We start from the raw sequence: 16,581 nt of genomic DNA, 5'->3' as shown, positions 1-16,581 counted from the left end.
ACTCTCTAAAAATCACTCGCTCTGTCTCTCCGTCTGCAAACGTTAAAAGGTTTTCGTGTTTGACGTCTAGTTCTTGTTGCAGGATGAAATAACAGGTTTTAAAAGAAGCTGTTTTAGAAAGAGTTATCTTTATGTTTTACAAGCACAGAATGTGAAACCCACACTCGCAACAGCTCACGAAACACATCCCTCCACTTTCTCCCCCTGCTCCAATTCTCTCTCTCTCTCTCTCTCTCTCTCTCTCTCTCTCTCTCTCTCTCTCTCTCTCTCTCTCTCTCTCTCTCTCTCTCTCTCTCTCTCTCTCTCTCTCTCTCTCTCTCTCTCTCTCTCTCTCTCTCTCTCTCTCTCTCTCTCTCTCTCTTTCTCTCTCTCTCTCTCTCTCCCACCCTCCATGCCCCTCCCACCGTACATGCCCCTCCCACTCTCCATGCCCCTCCCACCCTCCATGCCCCTCCCACCCTCCATGCCCCTCCCACCCTCCATGCCCCTCCCACCTCCACACTGACTCCTTTTCTCAAGCCCCAGCTAAAGGCACACTTACCAAGGTGTAAATTACATTTAAAACAGAGCTGGAGTTACTAAAATCCAACAGCCAAATATTTACCGCCCACCGCAAAGTAGCAGGTCCCTTCTAAAGTGTCCGTGTGACTCACAGAGGAGCTGCTGAGCATCTGGTCTGCGTTAGGATCCTGGCTCTTACCCAGGCGTGACTGGAGGGCACCTTCAGCTGGGAGCAGCCCACACTCTGAGCCCCGGGCCGGCATGGTGCCAACACAAGCCTGCCCTAGGAGCCCCCTCATGGGAGCCCTCCATGGAGATGCACACCCCACCCACCGGTCACCAGCGTGGCCTGTTGATCGTTCTCTGGGCTCCTCAAGCTCCTGAGGCTTGTCCATGCAGAAGGGTAACTCGGTGCGACAGAACGAAAACACAAACCTGCCAACCTACATATCAGTGAAAACATGTCGTTGGTTCATTACATCCAGGAAATCCTAGGAGAAGGAATTGAATGAATGCCTCATATTACAGTAAATCCATCAGTTACAACTTTCACCCCTGGACGGTGGATTGAATGTCTTGAAAAATAAGGTTGCTGTGTAAATCCTCCTTGTTGAATCAGGTTGAGGACAGAGGTCAGGTTGCAGTCAGAGCACAAGTGACAGGAACAGGTTGATGGGTCTGAGATAATGCTACATGGTGTAGGAGCAGGGATAGGAGAGAAGTCTGGGTCTGGGGCTGGGTCTGGGGCTGGGGCTGGGTCTGGGGCTGGGGCTGGGGCTGGGGCTGGGTCTGGGGTTGGGTCTGGGGTTGGGTTAGGGTCTGGGTCTGGGTCTGGGTCTGGGGCTGGGTCTGGGGCTGGGGCTGGGGCTGGGGCTGGATCTGGGGTTGGGGCTGGGTCTGGGTCTGGGGTTGGGTCTGGGGTTGGGTCTGGGGCTGAGGCTGGGGTTGGGTCTGGGGTTGGGTCTGGGGCTGAGGCTGGGTCTGGGGCTGGGGTTCAGTTGGGGAGATTTAGAAGACATCAAGTAGGATTGAACTGGTTTGGAGTGTACAGACTGTTGTGAGCCTGACTTGCAGAGTGGCCAGTCCTGCCTGGTCTTAGGCCTAGAGGTCTGGTGTTGGCTCTGCATTGTTGTAAACTCTGGGGGATGGTCCACAGACGTGCTTCTTCATATGTCGCATCTGTCAGAAGTTTGGATGTTGTGCACTGGCGCGCTCAACAATAACAAGAAATGAAACGTTCTTTGTTGGTAATTGCCTCATCTTATTAACTGGTACTACTTTTATGAGTACAAAGTGATTTTGTGACCAAGTTGTCCACAATAAATTTGTATTCGACTTTGAACCCCATCTTTGAACATCCTGTCAGCATGGTCTTGTCAACCATTGGTTGCCGTTCTGTGTGAAGCTGTTTTGATTGGTCTAAGCCGTAAAGTGGAGACAGGTGTGCCATCAGCAGGATTTATGATTTTTGAACATAAGTCCTGTTTATAGTTGGCCTAAACTTAATCCCATCGACTAAACATTTAATTGTGATGAAACTGAAATTACTGGTTGATAAATAGTTGTACTTGTGCCAATTGAATCAAAGGAGACATCAAAGTAATTGAGGATATTGCTAAGAAATAGGACATGAAGGATGGCATCAGTTCTCTCTCGTGAAAGTATTTTGATCACTTTCAATATTTTAATTGATCGTTGGAGAACTATCGAAGCATCAATAAGCAAGTTAGTGACTCACCAGCAAGTCAGTGAGTCGTAAAATGAGACCGAAATGGTTAGCAAGGGGAAGGCAGCACACCTTGGTGAACAATAGCCACCACGAAAAGCAGAACATTGGATTACTGGAATTCCTTTGCTTTGTATCATAAATATCCTCAGAGACCTGTTTCCAAAATAACCAAGTCCCCTTGCAGTTAACCTCAAATCAAAAGAGACTATTAGTTACATGTCTAAAGGGGATTGGCACCTGATTAAAAAGACAAACACATTCATTCAGGACAGTAACAAAACATTATCTTCAGTAACAGGTAGTGTTTTATATATATTGTATCATATTATTAAATTCTTCTGTAGTATTACTCTCATTGTAAATGTCGGTTTAAAAAGGTCATCATTGGTTTAAGAATCTGCCAAAAGTGTGTCCTTTCTCACATCTCTATCCTCTGTAATCAACAGCAGCCTCAATCCTGGCCTGGCTCGGTTAACAACCGTATCTGGGAAACCAGGTAGCACACATGTCTGATGTGAGCCTTGAGCCTAATGAGCTCTCAAATATCCTGTTATGGTGTTTGTTTTTGGTTCACTAGCTTTCATTCCCCCCACCTATCAAAGCTGGCATTTAGAGCCTTGTGCTTCTACTGTTTACACGCGGGACTTGGCAAGCCTAGATTAAAAAGATGAACTTGCTCTGGCAGGACAGAGAGGACCGTGTTGTCTTTGCTGCCAGGGTCACTATGCATCAGTGTCGTCAGCATTGCGATTGCTTCTCCTCCAGACATGGTCTCCTTGTTAATTGGATTAATGACATGGTCTGCCGCACACGAGGAGAGATTAGGTCTGAATGTCGAAGGCCTTTCACTGCATGGAGGATCCCCACCGCGCTGGCTGGCTCACTCTGAACGCCCTACACCGGAAAAGACGATTGGTCAGCGTCCAAAGAGTAGGTTTGTCCAGTAATTGTAGTTCTTACTTGCTTCTGCGTATCTAATGGAGTGTGGAATATGATCGTGCGCTAAATGTGCCGTGCGTGAGTGAAAACCATCCATGACAGTGTGGCCTTGGAGACTCTTTAGTTCTGTATCTAAACGCCACCCCCACGGTCGCCCGCGGAGACGGCAGATGAAAGGTGCGACACTCGCAAAGAGAGATGAAGTTGCTTTCAGCCTCTTAAGCAGCTTTTGACTGACTGAGTGAAACGTGAAAGAAAAAGAGTTCTGATTTTCTTCCAGATTTTCTTGGCCTGCTGTGCTTTTTTGTCCAGGCCCCACTCTAACCCTAAAATAACTCCCTGTGGAAAAAAGTCTGCCTCTCTTTATTTCTCCGTCTCTTTTCAAATATAAATTTCCTGCATAGAATGTTTTTTTAATTCCATCACATCCTCACTGATGTTTGAGCAAGAGAAAAGCCTTCCAAAGTGGTATCGAGTATGTTTTGTTAAAAGACTTTCGCTTTCAGCCCAACATTTGGCAGTGACCTCATTCTACAGAACATGAATTGGATGTGTGGAGACCTGTGTTGTGAGAATAAAACACGGAAATTATAACTTTACAGACCAAGATGTCACTTCTGACTGTGATCAGTGTCCAGCCTGTTATTCTTCACCAGCAAGTTCTAATCAGGACCATTTAGTTTGGCCCCTGAACATGTCTCAGTTTGGCCTGTAATTGTAAACCACGATAGACTGTGTGAAATAACCATCATCTTGATCATCTTACAGGCTTTGTTACTCTTCTGATCAGTTATATATATATATATATATATATATATATATATACACACATCCTGTTTGACTCATTTGAGTCTTGTCTGTTTGTCTCTACATTTACATCAGACCCTGAGAGGAGATTGATGTCTGTGCTAATCTTCTGTACCTCTTGTGTGAACCCTCAGTGGTACGTACAGTACACCACGGAACAGGTCATTTGGACGGAGCTCATCTTAGGGTTGGTGTTAGAGCCAAGGAGCTCACAACCATGTTTGGTGTGAAACCAAAAACAGTTTGGATCTGCTTTTTCTCTCTACCACCATGTGTCCACCTGCTCGTACACTACCTCCCACCTACATGGGGCAGCGTTTAAACCAGCACCTTCAGAAACGTACTGTAAATTCACAGCATTCATTTTGTTAAATGAATACATTTAAGTCGCATTTGCCCTAACATCTCTGTTGCCATTTTGGATGTTTTATCTGAAATTCAGCACAGCTCCCTATATTGTTGATAAACTTCTACGGTGCAGTTTGATTTCTATGTTTCCATGGCTGCCACTGGGTCTGAGGTTGTTCCAGTGACTCCATGGACTCCATGGCCAGTCTCTCATCCTTATCAAGACTGAATCAGCTGTCAGCTGGTCACCTGTATGGGCGTTTCATTGGGAGAGGGGATCTTTATAGTCCGTAAAGTTGTTTGAAGAGCATGCGATGCTATATACATTAGCTTTATGGAAGAGTTAGATATATAGTTTGAAAGATGTGGAGAGCCAATATTCTGTGGAAAATATGACCCTTTAGGTCTTCTCATCTAGATTTCTTTGAAATGACCCAATATCCCATTTATTCATTTATTCATTCATTCATTTATTCATTCATTCATTTATTCATTCATTCATTCATTCATGTCCCCAAAGGGCAGTTGATTCTGCAGCAAGACCAGCATACAGACAAAACAGTTTATGGCATACATAAAAAAAATTACCCAATATCTGTTTGGAGAGGGAAAGCATTGATCAGGGAGAGAGCAAAATCAAAAAGAGCTAAGAGCTATTATTTACGTAAAGATAAAAACGATTCCCCCCTCCTGCCATCAAAAGTGAAACCATCACTTTTTACAAGTGCAGAGGAAGCTCTTTAAAAGGGTTAGCTCTCTGGTGACGGTGTTCAGCCAGGGGTGAAGTGGTTTCACCCAGACAGCCGTGTCGGCCTCCTCTGCTTGACTAGAAGAAGCAAGGGGTCACACGGTCCACGGTCCAGGGGCATAACTCTCTCTGGCAGCCTGGAGAACTTTACAGGCCATTAGACAGATCCTGTAATCAATACACACACCCTGGTCTGAGAGCCCATCATTACCTCCAGGGCTGTGCTACTAGCGCTCGCTCTGTCTTCTCAAACCAGGAGTGCTGTCGGCTCGTCTCCAGCTGCTGGCTGTTCCTAGGTGGCAATTGGCCTTCTTTCGGTCTGCCACATGTTTTTCTAATTGCTACCATGGATGATCGCACGGTGAGGAATGAATTACTGTGGCGGCTCCTGACGTCTTGACGTCTTCCTGCCGATGACAAGTCGAGGCTTCGCTGCCGGTCTGTGGACTGGCTGCGTGCTGTGGGAGCCGCTGTTTGCGCTGGGTCTCTGGGGAGAGGAGCAGCAGTGGTCTGGTCATGGGAAGCTGAAGGTGCACAGTCCTGCCTTCTCTAACGACCGTGGCTTTTCCTTCTTCTCCCGGCACCCTGACATGTAACTCTGTCAGGGATCTGTCACTGGTAGCTCTCCTCCACGCAAAGACAGGCTTGATTGACGGTCTTACACGGCCCTACTCTGCAGCACTAAACAGTAAACACTTTCCCACAGCCATTCTCTCTCTCATGCAGGCCTCTGGCTTGTCGGGGCAACACGTAGCCAGTCATATATCACACCGGCTCCCGCTCCGGGCCCATATGGAACCTGTTGTGGCGTTCTCAAGGGGAAGGGGGGGTTTGTGGGTGTAGGGGAGCATAGGGCTCCACATATCGGGCGGGGCCGGGCCGGGCTCACCCCCTCCAGACCACCTCAGTATGGGGCTCATTAAAACCTGATCGAGGCAGACCGGGGGGGTCATAGAAAGCAGGATACACTGCGGCTAAAAGTAACGTACACAATGTCATGGGTCACCCGCAGGTTAACACAATCCCTCCATCAGGAGGTGGGTGGGTGGGGGGGGGGGAAGACTCCAACTACTGTATTAGGTAAAAACACACACTGGGACTCAACGAGAGTATGGATATGAAATACACACCTCCATTTTGTGAACCATTACCTCCACAGACTACATTGTGAAGAGAGCCTGGAGCCTCAGTCAGTATGGAGCTGCCTGCCCCTGCTGGTTCTAATTAGAGGCAAGCAGCACGGAGCGTGCAGGAGGTCTGAGGCAGAAGCGATCCAGAACCACTGGTTCACTTTCTTAAAGTGAAGCACTGGATGAAAGCCACACCTTAACACGAGAGGAAACTATTATCTGAAACTATTCTGAAACTATTACCATCCAGAAGCGATTGGATTAATAATGCTCAATCTCTTCTTCCCTCTGTCAGAGAGAACTTCCGGAGAAATGCCTTAAGGGGTGCTCGTTTCCACCTGAGTTGATGGATGCACTTTAACGCTAATTTCCTCGTGATATCGTTCTTATCCCTCTTAAACTGGGAACACTTGACCCATTTAACAGCTTTAGACAGTCCCTGACCCTTAAAGACAGAATATTTCACCCCTGAAAATCTAGAATCCCAAAAGCTTTTTTTACATTTTTTATCATGACCATTTAGTTGGTCATGGTTTTCCAAAAAGGCTGTTTATATTTCAGATTTGAGCTGCCTTTTGCAGTTTGGGTTTTGAGCAGGGTTACAAGTTTCCTTTGAACTATTGTTCTCTGTTTCAGTTTTCTCTGTGAAAGGATTTGATGGCGGGTTGGCCGTGAGGGCTAGGGTCCTCTCCTCCTGAGCCCTGGTGTTCCGGACAGCACTGTCGTCCTAAATCTCATAATGACACATAATCTCTTCAACCTGAGGAGAAAGAAGCCCTTCTGATTATCACAATTAAGCCCGTCGGTATTGATATTATTTCCAAAATGTCCCAATATCAAGTTATCTAAGGCAGGATTGTTTTACCTGTGAAGGGAAATGGGGAGATCTCATTTTTTTTTTATACGTGTTTGAGTTATGTCAAATATTTGGTTTCAAATTGCCCCTATCTGAATGAGGGGGATTGTAAAAGTTTGATGGGTTGTATTACTGTTAGTTGGAAAGAGCGGGCCAGTCTCTAGTGGATAGTAATAGACTGGAGACAAGCGCTCGGTTGGAAATGGGAGCCTGGTGGATAATGGAGGCTCTCCTCATGTCCACACACCGTCAGACTTTAACAGGGTACCGGGGCCCACTGGGGCAATTCTGAATACTACTGACCTAATAAAGGCGCAGGGTTACTTTAATATGCAGACATGGTTTCAACATGCCTCTACACATTTTGTCATGAACTCTTATGGTTTCAAATATAATCCATTTCCAGCTCTGTTTTAAAGGAGGACTGATTGCTGAGTTCCTCCCTACTGCTCCTCTCTCTCAGTTCTCAGAGAACCTTCCAGTGAGATGGGTTGAAGGTACTAAGTACAGCAAGACAATGGTGTTTATTGATAACCAAGCTAGAAGTAGTTTTAAGTGACTGAATTAGTTGTTTTTGTGGTTTACATGAGTGTGGACAATGTGTACTGGATGATTTTCTATCTGGATATCCAGGTTCAGACTAAGCTTCCCAGCTGATTGGTCATGGAGCTAACCTGTCTGTCAGCAGCCTTCTTAATTAAGGACAAAACGACCCGTGCCAGGAATGTTTCCTATTTCTATTATTCCTTTTCAAATGAATTCTTATTTTATTATGATTCCCCCAATGCAATAATTACACCACATTTTGTGAAATGGATGGAATGTGAGGCAATTAGTTTTAATGAGGTGCAAGACAAATCTGCACGACAGCAATTACTGTGACAGGGAAGTGTTGAGCAGGGCAGAGGAAAGGCCTGGGGGCGGGGGTGAGGCAGGCGCTGCCAGGGTCCATGTGGAACACATGGCAGAGTCAGAGGAACAGAGTCAGTGACCTGCCGCCTCCATTGTCACTGCATGGAATGTGTGTTTGTAAGGTGACACAACTGAATCACTGTTGTCCAACAAAACCTGCCAGGGTCACGGGGTCACAGCCCCCTCCCTGATGGGCGTCGATCATCCAGCGCTTCCCTGGTCACAACATTCTCTCTCCAGGATGAATGGATTCAATCTGGACTCCGACGCTTGCTTTCTGTCATTGGTTTGCCTGAACCCTCCATCATGATGTCAGTGAGTTATTGGAACTGTTTGATTCAACACTCTTGAGGCAGAACAGACCCGGGCTAGCAGGCAGTGGATCCTAGCCAGCCCAAAGTCTAGTTAGTGGATGATATATTTAACTTTGCCAAATCAAGCCTGAGTACTTCTTATTTTATCCCATGGTGGAAAACTCGATTCACAGAAGTTATATGAGTCCACCCCTACATTTCCTCAACAGTGTACACTTCATCAGAGAGAGCTTCACTTTCCTTCATGCTGTTAAAAGTAAATGTTCTAGCAAATGAGTGAGTGAATATGCCTCACCAAAAACCACAAGAATATGGTCTTGGTTCATGTTCGGTTCCCAAACGGTTCCTTTTGTCATCACTCTGTGGATTGACTGTTTGTCATTCCTACTTTTTAAATAATCCTCATGTTCAAACATGATGTTGGCATTGAATCCCAAACCGCTTGGCTTAATTGGGTTTCTACATGGGAATCCGATCATTGTTGGACTACAATTAAGGAACAAAGCTGTAGAACTGTAGATTATTATAGAGCCCAGTTATGCTTTCCCCAGAAGGACCAGAGACTACAGTAGACTGCTCCTACAGACTACAGTACACTGCTCCTACAGACTACAGTAGACTGCTCCTACAGACCACAGTAGACTGCTCCTACAGACTACAGTAGACTGCTCCTACAGACTACAGTAGACTGCTCCTACAGACTACAGTAGACTGCTCCTACAGACTACAGTAGACTGCTCCTACAGACCACAGTAGACTGCTCCTACAGACTACAGTAGACTGCTCCTACAGACCACAGTAGACTGCTCCTACAGACTACAGTAGACTGCTCCTACAGACCACAGTAGACTGCTCCTACAGACCACAGTAGACTCTGCTCCTACAGACCACAGTAGACTGCTCCTACAGACCACAGTAGACTTCTCCTACAGACTACAGTAGACTGCTCCTACAGACCACAGTAGGCTGCTCCTACAGACCACAGTAGACTGCTCCTACAGACCACAGTAGACTTCTCCTACAGACTACAGTAGACTCTGCTCCTACAGACTACAGTAGACTCTGCTCCTACAGACTACAGTAGACTGCTCCTACAGACCACAGTAGACTGCTCCTACAGACTACAGTAGACTGCTCCTACAGACCACAGTAGACTGCTCCTACAGACTACAGTAGACTCTGCTCCTACAGACTACAGTAGACTGCTCCTACAGACCACAGTAGACTGCTCCTACAGACTACAGTAGACTCTGCTCCTACAGACTACAGTAGACTGCTCCTACAGACCACAGTAGACTGCTCCTACAGACTACAGTAGACTGCTCCTACAGACTACAGTAGACTCTACTCCTACAGACTACAGTAGACTCTGCTCCTACAGACCACAGTAGACTGCTCCTACAGACCACAGTAGACTGCTCCTACAGACTACAGTAGACTCTGCTCCTACAGACTACAGTAGACTCTGCTCCTACAGACCACAGTAGACTCTGCTCCTACAGACTACAGTAGACTCTGCTCCTACAGACCACAGTAGACTGCTCCTACAGACCACAGTAGACTGCTCCTACAGACTACAGTAGACTCTGCTCCTACAGACCACAGTAGACTGTGCTCCTACAGACCACAGTAGACTGCTCCTACAGACTACAGTAGACTCTGCTCCTACAGACCACAGTAGACTGTGCTCCTACAGACCACAGTAGACTGCTCCTACAGACTACAGTAGACTCTGCTCCTACAGACTACAGTATACTGCTCCTACAGACTACAGTAGACTCTGCTCCTACAGACTACAGTAGACTGCTCCTACAGACCACAGTAGACTGCTCCTACAGAATACAGTAGACTCTGCTTCTACAGACTACAGTAGACTCTGCTCCTACAGACCACAGTAGACTCTGCTCCTACAGACCACAGTAAACTCTACTCCTACAAACCACAGTAAACTCTGCTCCTACAGACCACAGTAGACTCTGCTCCTACGGACCACAGCCAGGCCAGAGGAGACCAGTAATGTACGAGAAGGTCTGGTGTCTATTCATCCAAGACTGACCCCATGATTCCGAGCAGCACCCTGATAGCAGGAGGGTCCCTGGACAGCAGCGGCAGGTCTCTCTCTAGCCACACCCAGAGCCTGGCAGCAGGCTGCCTTCCCGCCCCAGGTCCCCCTCCCTGCCCCAGGTCCCTCCCTGCCCCAGGTCCCCCTCCCTGCCCCAGGTCCCTCCCTGCCCCAGGTCCCTCTCTGCCCCAGGTCCCTCCCTGCCCCAGGTCCCACTCCCTGCCCCAGGTCCCTCTCTGCCCCAGGTCCCTCTCTGCCCCAGGTCCCCCTCCCTGCCCCAGGTCCCTCCCTGCCCCAGGTCCCTCTCTGCCCCAGGTCCCCCTCCCTGCCCCAGGTCCCTCTCTGCCCCAGGTCCCCCTCCCTGCCCCAGGTCCCTTCCTGCCCCAGGTCCCTCTCTGCCCCAGGTCCCTCCCTGCCCAGGTCCCTCCCTGCCCCAGGTCCCTCCCTGCCCCAGGTCCCTCTCTGCCCCAGGTCCCTCCCCGCCCAGGTCCCTCCCTGCCCAGGTCCCTCCCTGCCCCAGGTCCCTCCCTGCCCCAGGTCCCTCCCTGCCCAGGTCCCTCCCTGCCCCAGGTCCCTCCCTGGCCCAGGTCCCTCTATGCCCCAGGTCCCTCCCTGCCCCAGGTCCCTCCCTGCCCCAGGTCCCTCCCTGCCCCAGGTCCCTCCCTGCCTCAGGTCCCTCCCTGCCTCAGGTCCCTCTCTGCCCCAGGTCCCTCTCTGCCTACAGCATCTGTGTCAACAGCATTCCAGCCCTGTTGACAGAGCCCTGCTGTTTCCTTTAGCCCCAGAGACGAGTGACCTGATTTACTGTTTGAGGACAGTGTCATTAATTCTCAAGTGCCATCCAGCATATATGTTTGTGTCGCGAAACGGAGAGGCGGTTTGGTGCACTCTCTGAGGACTGTCGAGGTAGCTGGGGCTAGGCAGGACAGCAGGATGGGTTCATCTCTATTAACTGTGGAATCACATCAACACTCAAACTGTACTTGCAGACAATTGACAAATATTGGGACGTCCATCCGTCTGTTTGTACGGTAAAGCCTGTCTCTGTTTGTTTTTCAAATACAGTGTAAATCTGCCCAAAGCCTTTCCATGTATGAAGTTGTAAGGCATTTACAGTTGGACTGGGGAATCCAGTTTCCAGCTCCCTCTCTTTTAGGGTCTGGTTATATTACCTTTTTAAGCTGTTTGTCCGCCTAACTGTAACTGCACACAGCAGATTCTAAATCAGTGACGAAAGGTATTTCTACAAAACCCCAGCAGAACGCCAGGGTCTGAAAGCCAGCTGCTCTAGCAGAACCGCCAGAGAGCTGGAGCAGGCCTCGCCCCAGACAGAAACCTGATAAGGGTAAACTGAAAGTGATCACATACAACCTAAACAGGGTTGTTAAGGACTCAGGTGAAATCAAACATGACAGCCTCTCCAGGTTTTTACTAGCAGAGAGCTGGAGTCAAATCATGAGCAGTGACAACCAGCTAATAGTCCCATGATTGAACCTCTGCAAGGGTTCTGAGATCACGTCGACCATGTCTGAAGCTGCTCCTTCCTGTTCCAACATGACCCGAACAATGTTCTCCCTCCCTCCCTCCTTCCCTCCCTCCCTCCCTCCCTCTCTCTCTGCTCCCCTCAGCTGACTGCCAGCCCCCCTGCCAGAACCGGGGCTCCTGCAGCAGGCCCCACACCTGCGTCTGTCGCTCGGGCTTCCAGGGGAGCCGCTGTGAGGAAGTGGCCCCAGAGCAGGTGTACATCCACTCAGGTGGGGCCCTGAGGCGGGTGGAGCCCGGAGCACAGCCCTTCCAGAGGGAGCAGCCTCGGAGGAGAGCCCAGGACAGGCAGGCTGGAGAGCACCAGGGCCCTGGGGCCCACACGCCCAGACCAGCCACCACCAGACAGCCTCTCCACGCTGTGTAAGTCTCACACACACCCAGGCCCTCTGGGGTCTCTGTTTACCTGCTTAACATACGCAAAGAGCTTGCCCTACTTTTGGTTGTAGACTTGTTTTTCGTCTCTCAACAAACATTTGATCGCAAAAAAAGACATTATGTAAAGAGCTGTGTCCAGATTATATCATGAGATAAGTCCTCCATTTCTACACGTACCACATGGAAAAAAGAGAATTTTTACATTCTGTAAATCAGAATAGTGGACTTGTGCCTGCTTTTTAGCATTCAATGAGGTTCATACTTGTGTGTGACATGGTGAAGAATGGGGCGGCTGTTTCCAGACTAGGAGTCAGTTTGTGTGTTTGATCTGTAATGAATACTGATGCTGGTGCTCCATCACTGACAAGCTTTCTCTTTTAAACATTATCAGTGAGCACAGAACAGGGTTGAAACCTACTATGCCATTTCTTTTGATCTATGATGGCGCTTTGACATGCTGGCATGGCAACCTTTGGCAGTTATGAAACGGTTTTTTTTTGGCCCGATGTCATAGCAGAGTGATATATATCTTAATTTGAGCGTGGAATTCGTTATTTTTTCCCAGTGAAACTGTTTTCATGTACATATGAAACTTCATGTATATGAATCTGAGCTTCTCTTTTCTGCTTGTGCATCATTTCCTTTTCGTGTCAGCTCAACGTTCTTGATGTCTCTATAAGTGTGTTCTTGGGTGGGGAGTTAGTATTTGTGTTGGAAAAGAAATCGCATCCATTAGTTACAAAACAGTCTGCCACACTTCCAGTCTGCCATCCGCTTTGAAGTCCTTGAAAATACAAATACTGTATACAGGGCAGTTCATGTGCAGGTACAGAACAGTCAACACTCATTATAAAGGTAAGTATCACTACAGATATTACTGTGTATGTTTCCATGTTAGATTCAAGCAGATGATCAGATCTGTATGTTGTATTGATGCTTAATTTAACTAAGCAGAAGAGAAAAAAGGTAACCTAACACGTTCCTCCAGAGGGGAGGGAGAGCCCCTCTCCACAGGGGGCAAGGGGAGGGAGAGCCCCTCTCCACAGGGGGCAAGGGGAGGGAGAGCCCCTCTCCACAGGGGGCCAGACCTCACGCTAGCAAGACCATGAAGATCAACATGTAGAAGGAATGAAAACAAGTCATGATTTACCAGGCAGCGAATCGGCAGTAACTATTGCCTTTAGTTATGAAACTGGAGAACTGATTTGAATGAATGATGTATTTTCTTTGGGTTGATGTAACCCTATGACATTTTTAGCTCGTAATATGACTCGCTGGACTGGAGTCACAGTGACCGGTGTTGTGCATAGCGTGAGTCCCAACCACCCTCTCCTCTGACAGGCTCTCAGCCTCCCCCTGAAGGCCTGTAATCAGGCTGCTGAACAGCCTAGGACTCCTGGCTTTGACATCCTTATTTTGTTCCAATCCCTTTGGACTTGACACAGGGAACAACCCTGCTCACCTTTTTCCTTTAGGCTGTTTCTGGTTTGTTACTAAGCTTGAGAGTCACTGCCAAAGTCTTTGATTAAGGCTGGTTCTAATTTCGGAGCAAAGATGCTGAAAGGTATTAATTGCTTGTTTCCGTGGAATGTGAGGGTAGGTTTATCTTGTCAAATGTTTTGGAAGGAAGCCCAACATGTTTCGCAGTCTTTCCCTGGTTGTATTAAGTGCTATAATTTGTTAAACCACTGAGGTCATCCTTCAGTTTCAGCCAGTGTGTCATCTGGGTAATATCTGTTTGCGAAACCTTCAAAATGTTCTCAATTGCAGTTGATATTTATGGTTCAGCATATCCTAATTGCGAGGCTCTTGCATAGTTATATCACCCTGTGTTTCCGCTGGTGTTTTGGGATTATGTTGGCAAAGCCAGGCCCATTGCAGAAGTACCTCTCAGTAAAGCAAATGTTTTGGCAGATGGGTCATTGAATTGCTTTACTCTGTAATTATTTGCATGCATTGTTTTTGCAGTCCTGATAAATCTTTGGTTTGTAGCTAATGACGGCCTCTTGTCGAAAGTGCACAGTTGCTCTGCATGATTGGGCATGGACATGGACTCAGTGGACATGTTTGGGCTGTGACATGGAATCAGAGGACATGTTTGGGCTGTGACATGGACTCAGAGGACATGTTTGGGCTGTGACATGGACTCAGAGGACATGTTTGGGCTGTGAGTCAGGGATCTGCTGTGCGATGCTGTCCGTCTGACACGACTGCAGACAGGATGCGTGGCTGAGTCACTCGCTGCCCTGGTATGAGCCGCCTGGGCTGGCGGCATGTTGGAGCTGACTAACACATCTCAGCAGATGCTGTCTAATCCGGAGATGATTCTTTCGTACCCAGAACCCTATCCCTCTCCAAAGCCCTTCTCAAACCGCTCCAGTCATAAACGACCTTCAGATGCTTACCCTTCCTTTCAGAGACGAGCCAGGGCCAGCGAAGACAGAAACTAGATCCTTCTGAGAGCAGGGCAGATGTTTGGGGTGCTGAACACGCCCTCAGAACTGTGGTCTGTGTGTGTCTGGGCTGACTGTCTGAAGCAGATTCTTGTACATGTATGTACAGACTCTGTACTGGTGGACTGTTGTGTTTTCTCCTGTGTGCCAACAGACCCACAGGGAGCTTGGAGAGGTGTAGACCACCTCTGTGGGCAGACTGCTCTAGCTACAAGTGATTTATCAGGGCAGACTCCCGTAGCTACAAGTGATTCATCAGGGCAGACTCCCGTAGCTACAAGTGATTCATCACGCTGTGGGCACACTGCTCTAGCTACAAGTGATTCATCATGGCATACTGCTCTAGCTACAAGTGCAGAAGCAACCAGAGGTCAGAGAGAGACAGTGACAGAGAGAGACAGTGACAGAGAGAGAGAGAGAGACAAAGAAAGAGACAGAGAGAGAGACAAAGAGACACAGAGAGAGACAGAGAGAGACACAGAGAGAGAGAGAGAGAGAGAGAGACAGAGAGAGAGACAGAGAGAGAGCACTGCCAATCCCAAATTAACAAGTGAGGAGACAGGAGTGGCAGATCACCTTCAACCCAGATTAGAACGTCCCGCTAGTTTGACCCTCCCACTTCTGCCCTGGTCAACAGGAGCACCAGCACACACCGAGCACCAGAGCAGGTCTCATCTCCTCTCTCTCCTGCCCTCATCCTGTCCACTCTCTCCCTCCCCCTCCTCCTCCCCCTCCTCCTCTCTGGTCCAGGGAAGGTGTGAGCTATGTCTGGGAAACAACTTTGGGTCGTTACGCCAGTAGCACCTTGTTACTGGCTCCTGCCTCTGTTGCCTGGTGGACCGGGCCAAGAAACGGGGGCATTTTGTGAAGGTTCCAGGAGTGAGGGAGAGAGGGGGGAGCTGGTCTGGAGAGAGGAGGGGTCGATGGGTCGTCTGTCTGGCAGAGGGAGGGAGAGGGCCAGAGCGTGGAGCGCCTGCTATCCTGTCTTGCCAGTTGGCCTCCCTGTGAACAGTAATGAAACCCCTGTGTGTACATAGCGACAGCAGCAGACGGGGAACTCATCCAGTCTACTGTAGTTTGTGAAGTGGTTTGTCAACACTTGGGAATATCCTAGATGGTTTGCTAGACATTCCAGTTCAGCAGGTGGAGGCTTTCGTAGCACTTAACTCAACTTACAGCATGCTTGAGTACGGGCTTCTGGATCCAGATGCATTAGGCTTTTTTAGATGAGTCATCAAACAGAGAAGAAGCTGTCATGATGTTAGAAGTTCAGTGTTACCTTGCTCAACCTTGCTCAACCATACTCTCTCCAGTTAGCAAAGGGAAGTGTTGTAAGGTGTGCAACCTGTTGCCATGGCTTCCAGCAGGTGGAAGGATCCAGTTGTCATGGGGATGGACGGGCAATAAACCTTTCCTCGTATATCAAATACGTAATTGCTTCTCCAGCGGGTCGCTGAGAGATAGACCCCTTAGTCTCCTGCTCCAGTCTGAGATGTGCTGGACCATTAGTCATGAGTGCACAAGGGGGCATGAGAGCCTTCTGGGGCTCGTGCGGTTCAGCCTGCTCTCTATCTTCTCTGATCAGAGCTGAACCAGGAGGCTCTCATCTCCACTGGATGATCCCAGCAGGAAGAGTTCTGCATCGGGACGTCTGACTCGCAGAGCGCTCACACAGCACAACTCTCCACAGAGAGACCCAACCTACTCCCACTAGTGAACCAAAACGTGGGAGTCGGAACAGGCAAATGTTAGTGGGAGCTCCAGAGAGATCAGATGTTGTTGAGGAGCTGATGGGAGCTCCAGAGAGCTCCAGAGAGATCAGATGTTGTTGAGGAGCTGGTGGTCAGTCCAGCGGGATCCTA

At 48.6% G+C, this 16,581-nt stretch overlaps 1 protein-coding gene across 1 annotated transcript in view; it reads left to right on the top strand.

Annotated features, from left to right (window-relative positions):
* Positions 1 to 16,581, top strand: part of LOC124488559 (latent-transforming growth factor beta-binding protein 2-like) — a 39,280-nt gene that overhangs the window by 4,444 nt on the left and 18,255 nt on the right. Inside the window, exon 3 of the mRNA XM_047051251.1 lies at positions 11,975 to 12,251. Within this exon, the coding sequence (XP_046907207.1) occupies positions 11,975 to 12,251 (277 nt within the window). The remainder of the gene's footprint in view (positions 1 to 11,974; positions 12,252 to 16,581) is intronic.

The sequence above is a fragment of the Hypomesus transpacificus genome, chromosome 3 (genome assembly GCF_021917145.1).
Source record: "Hypomesus transpacificus isolate Combined female chromosome 3, fHypTra1, whole genome shotgun sequence".
NCBI lineage: Eukaryota > Metazoa > Chordata > Actinopteri > Osmeriformes > Osmeridae > Hypomesus > Hypomesus transpacificus.
Note: the sequence above shows the minus strand (reverse complement) of the source record. Positions and strands in the feature narration are given on the sequence as shown.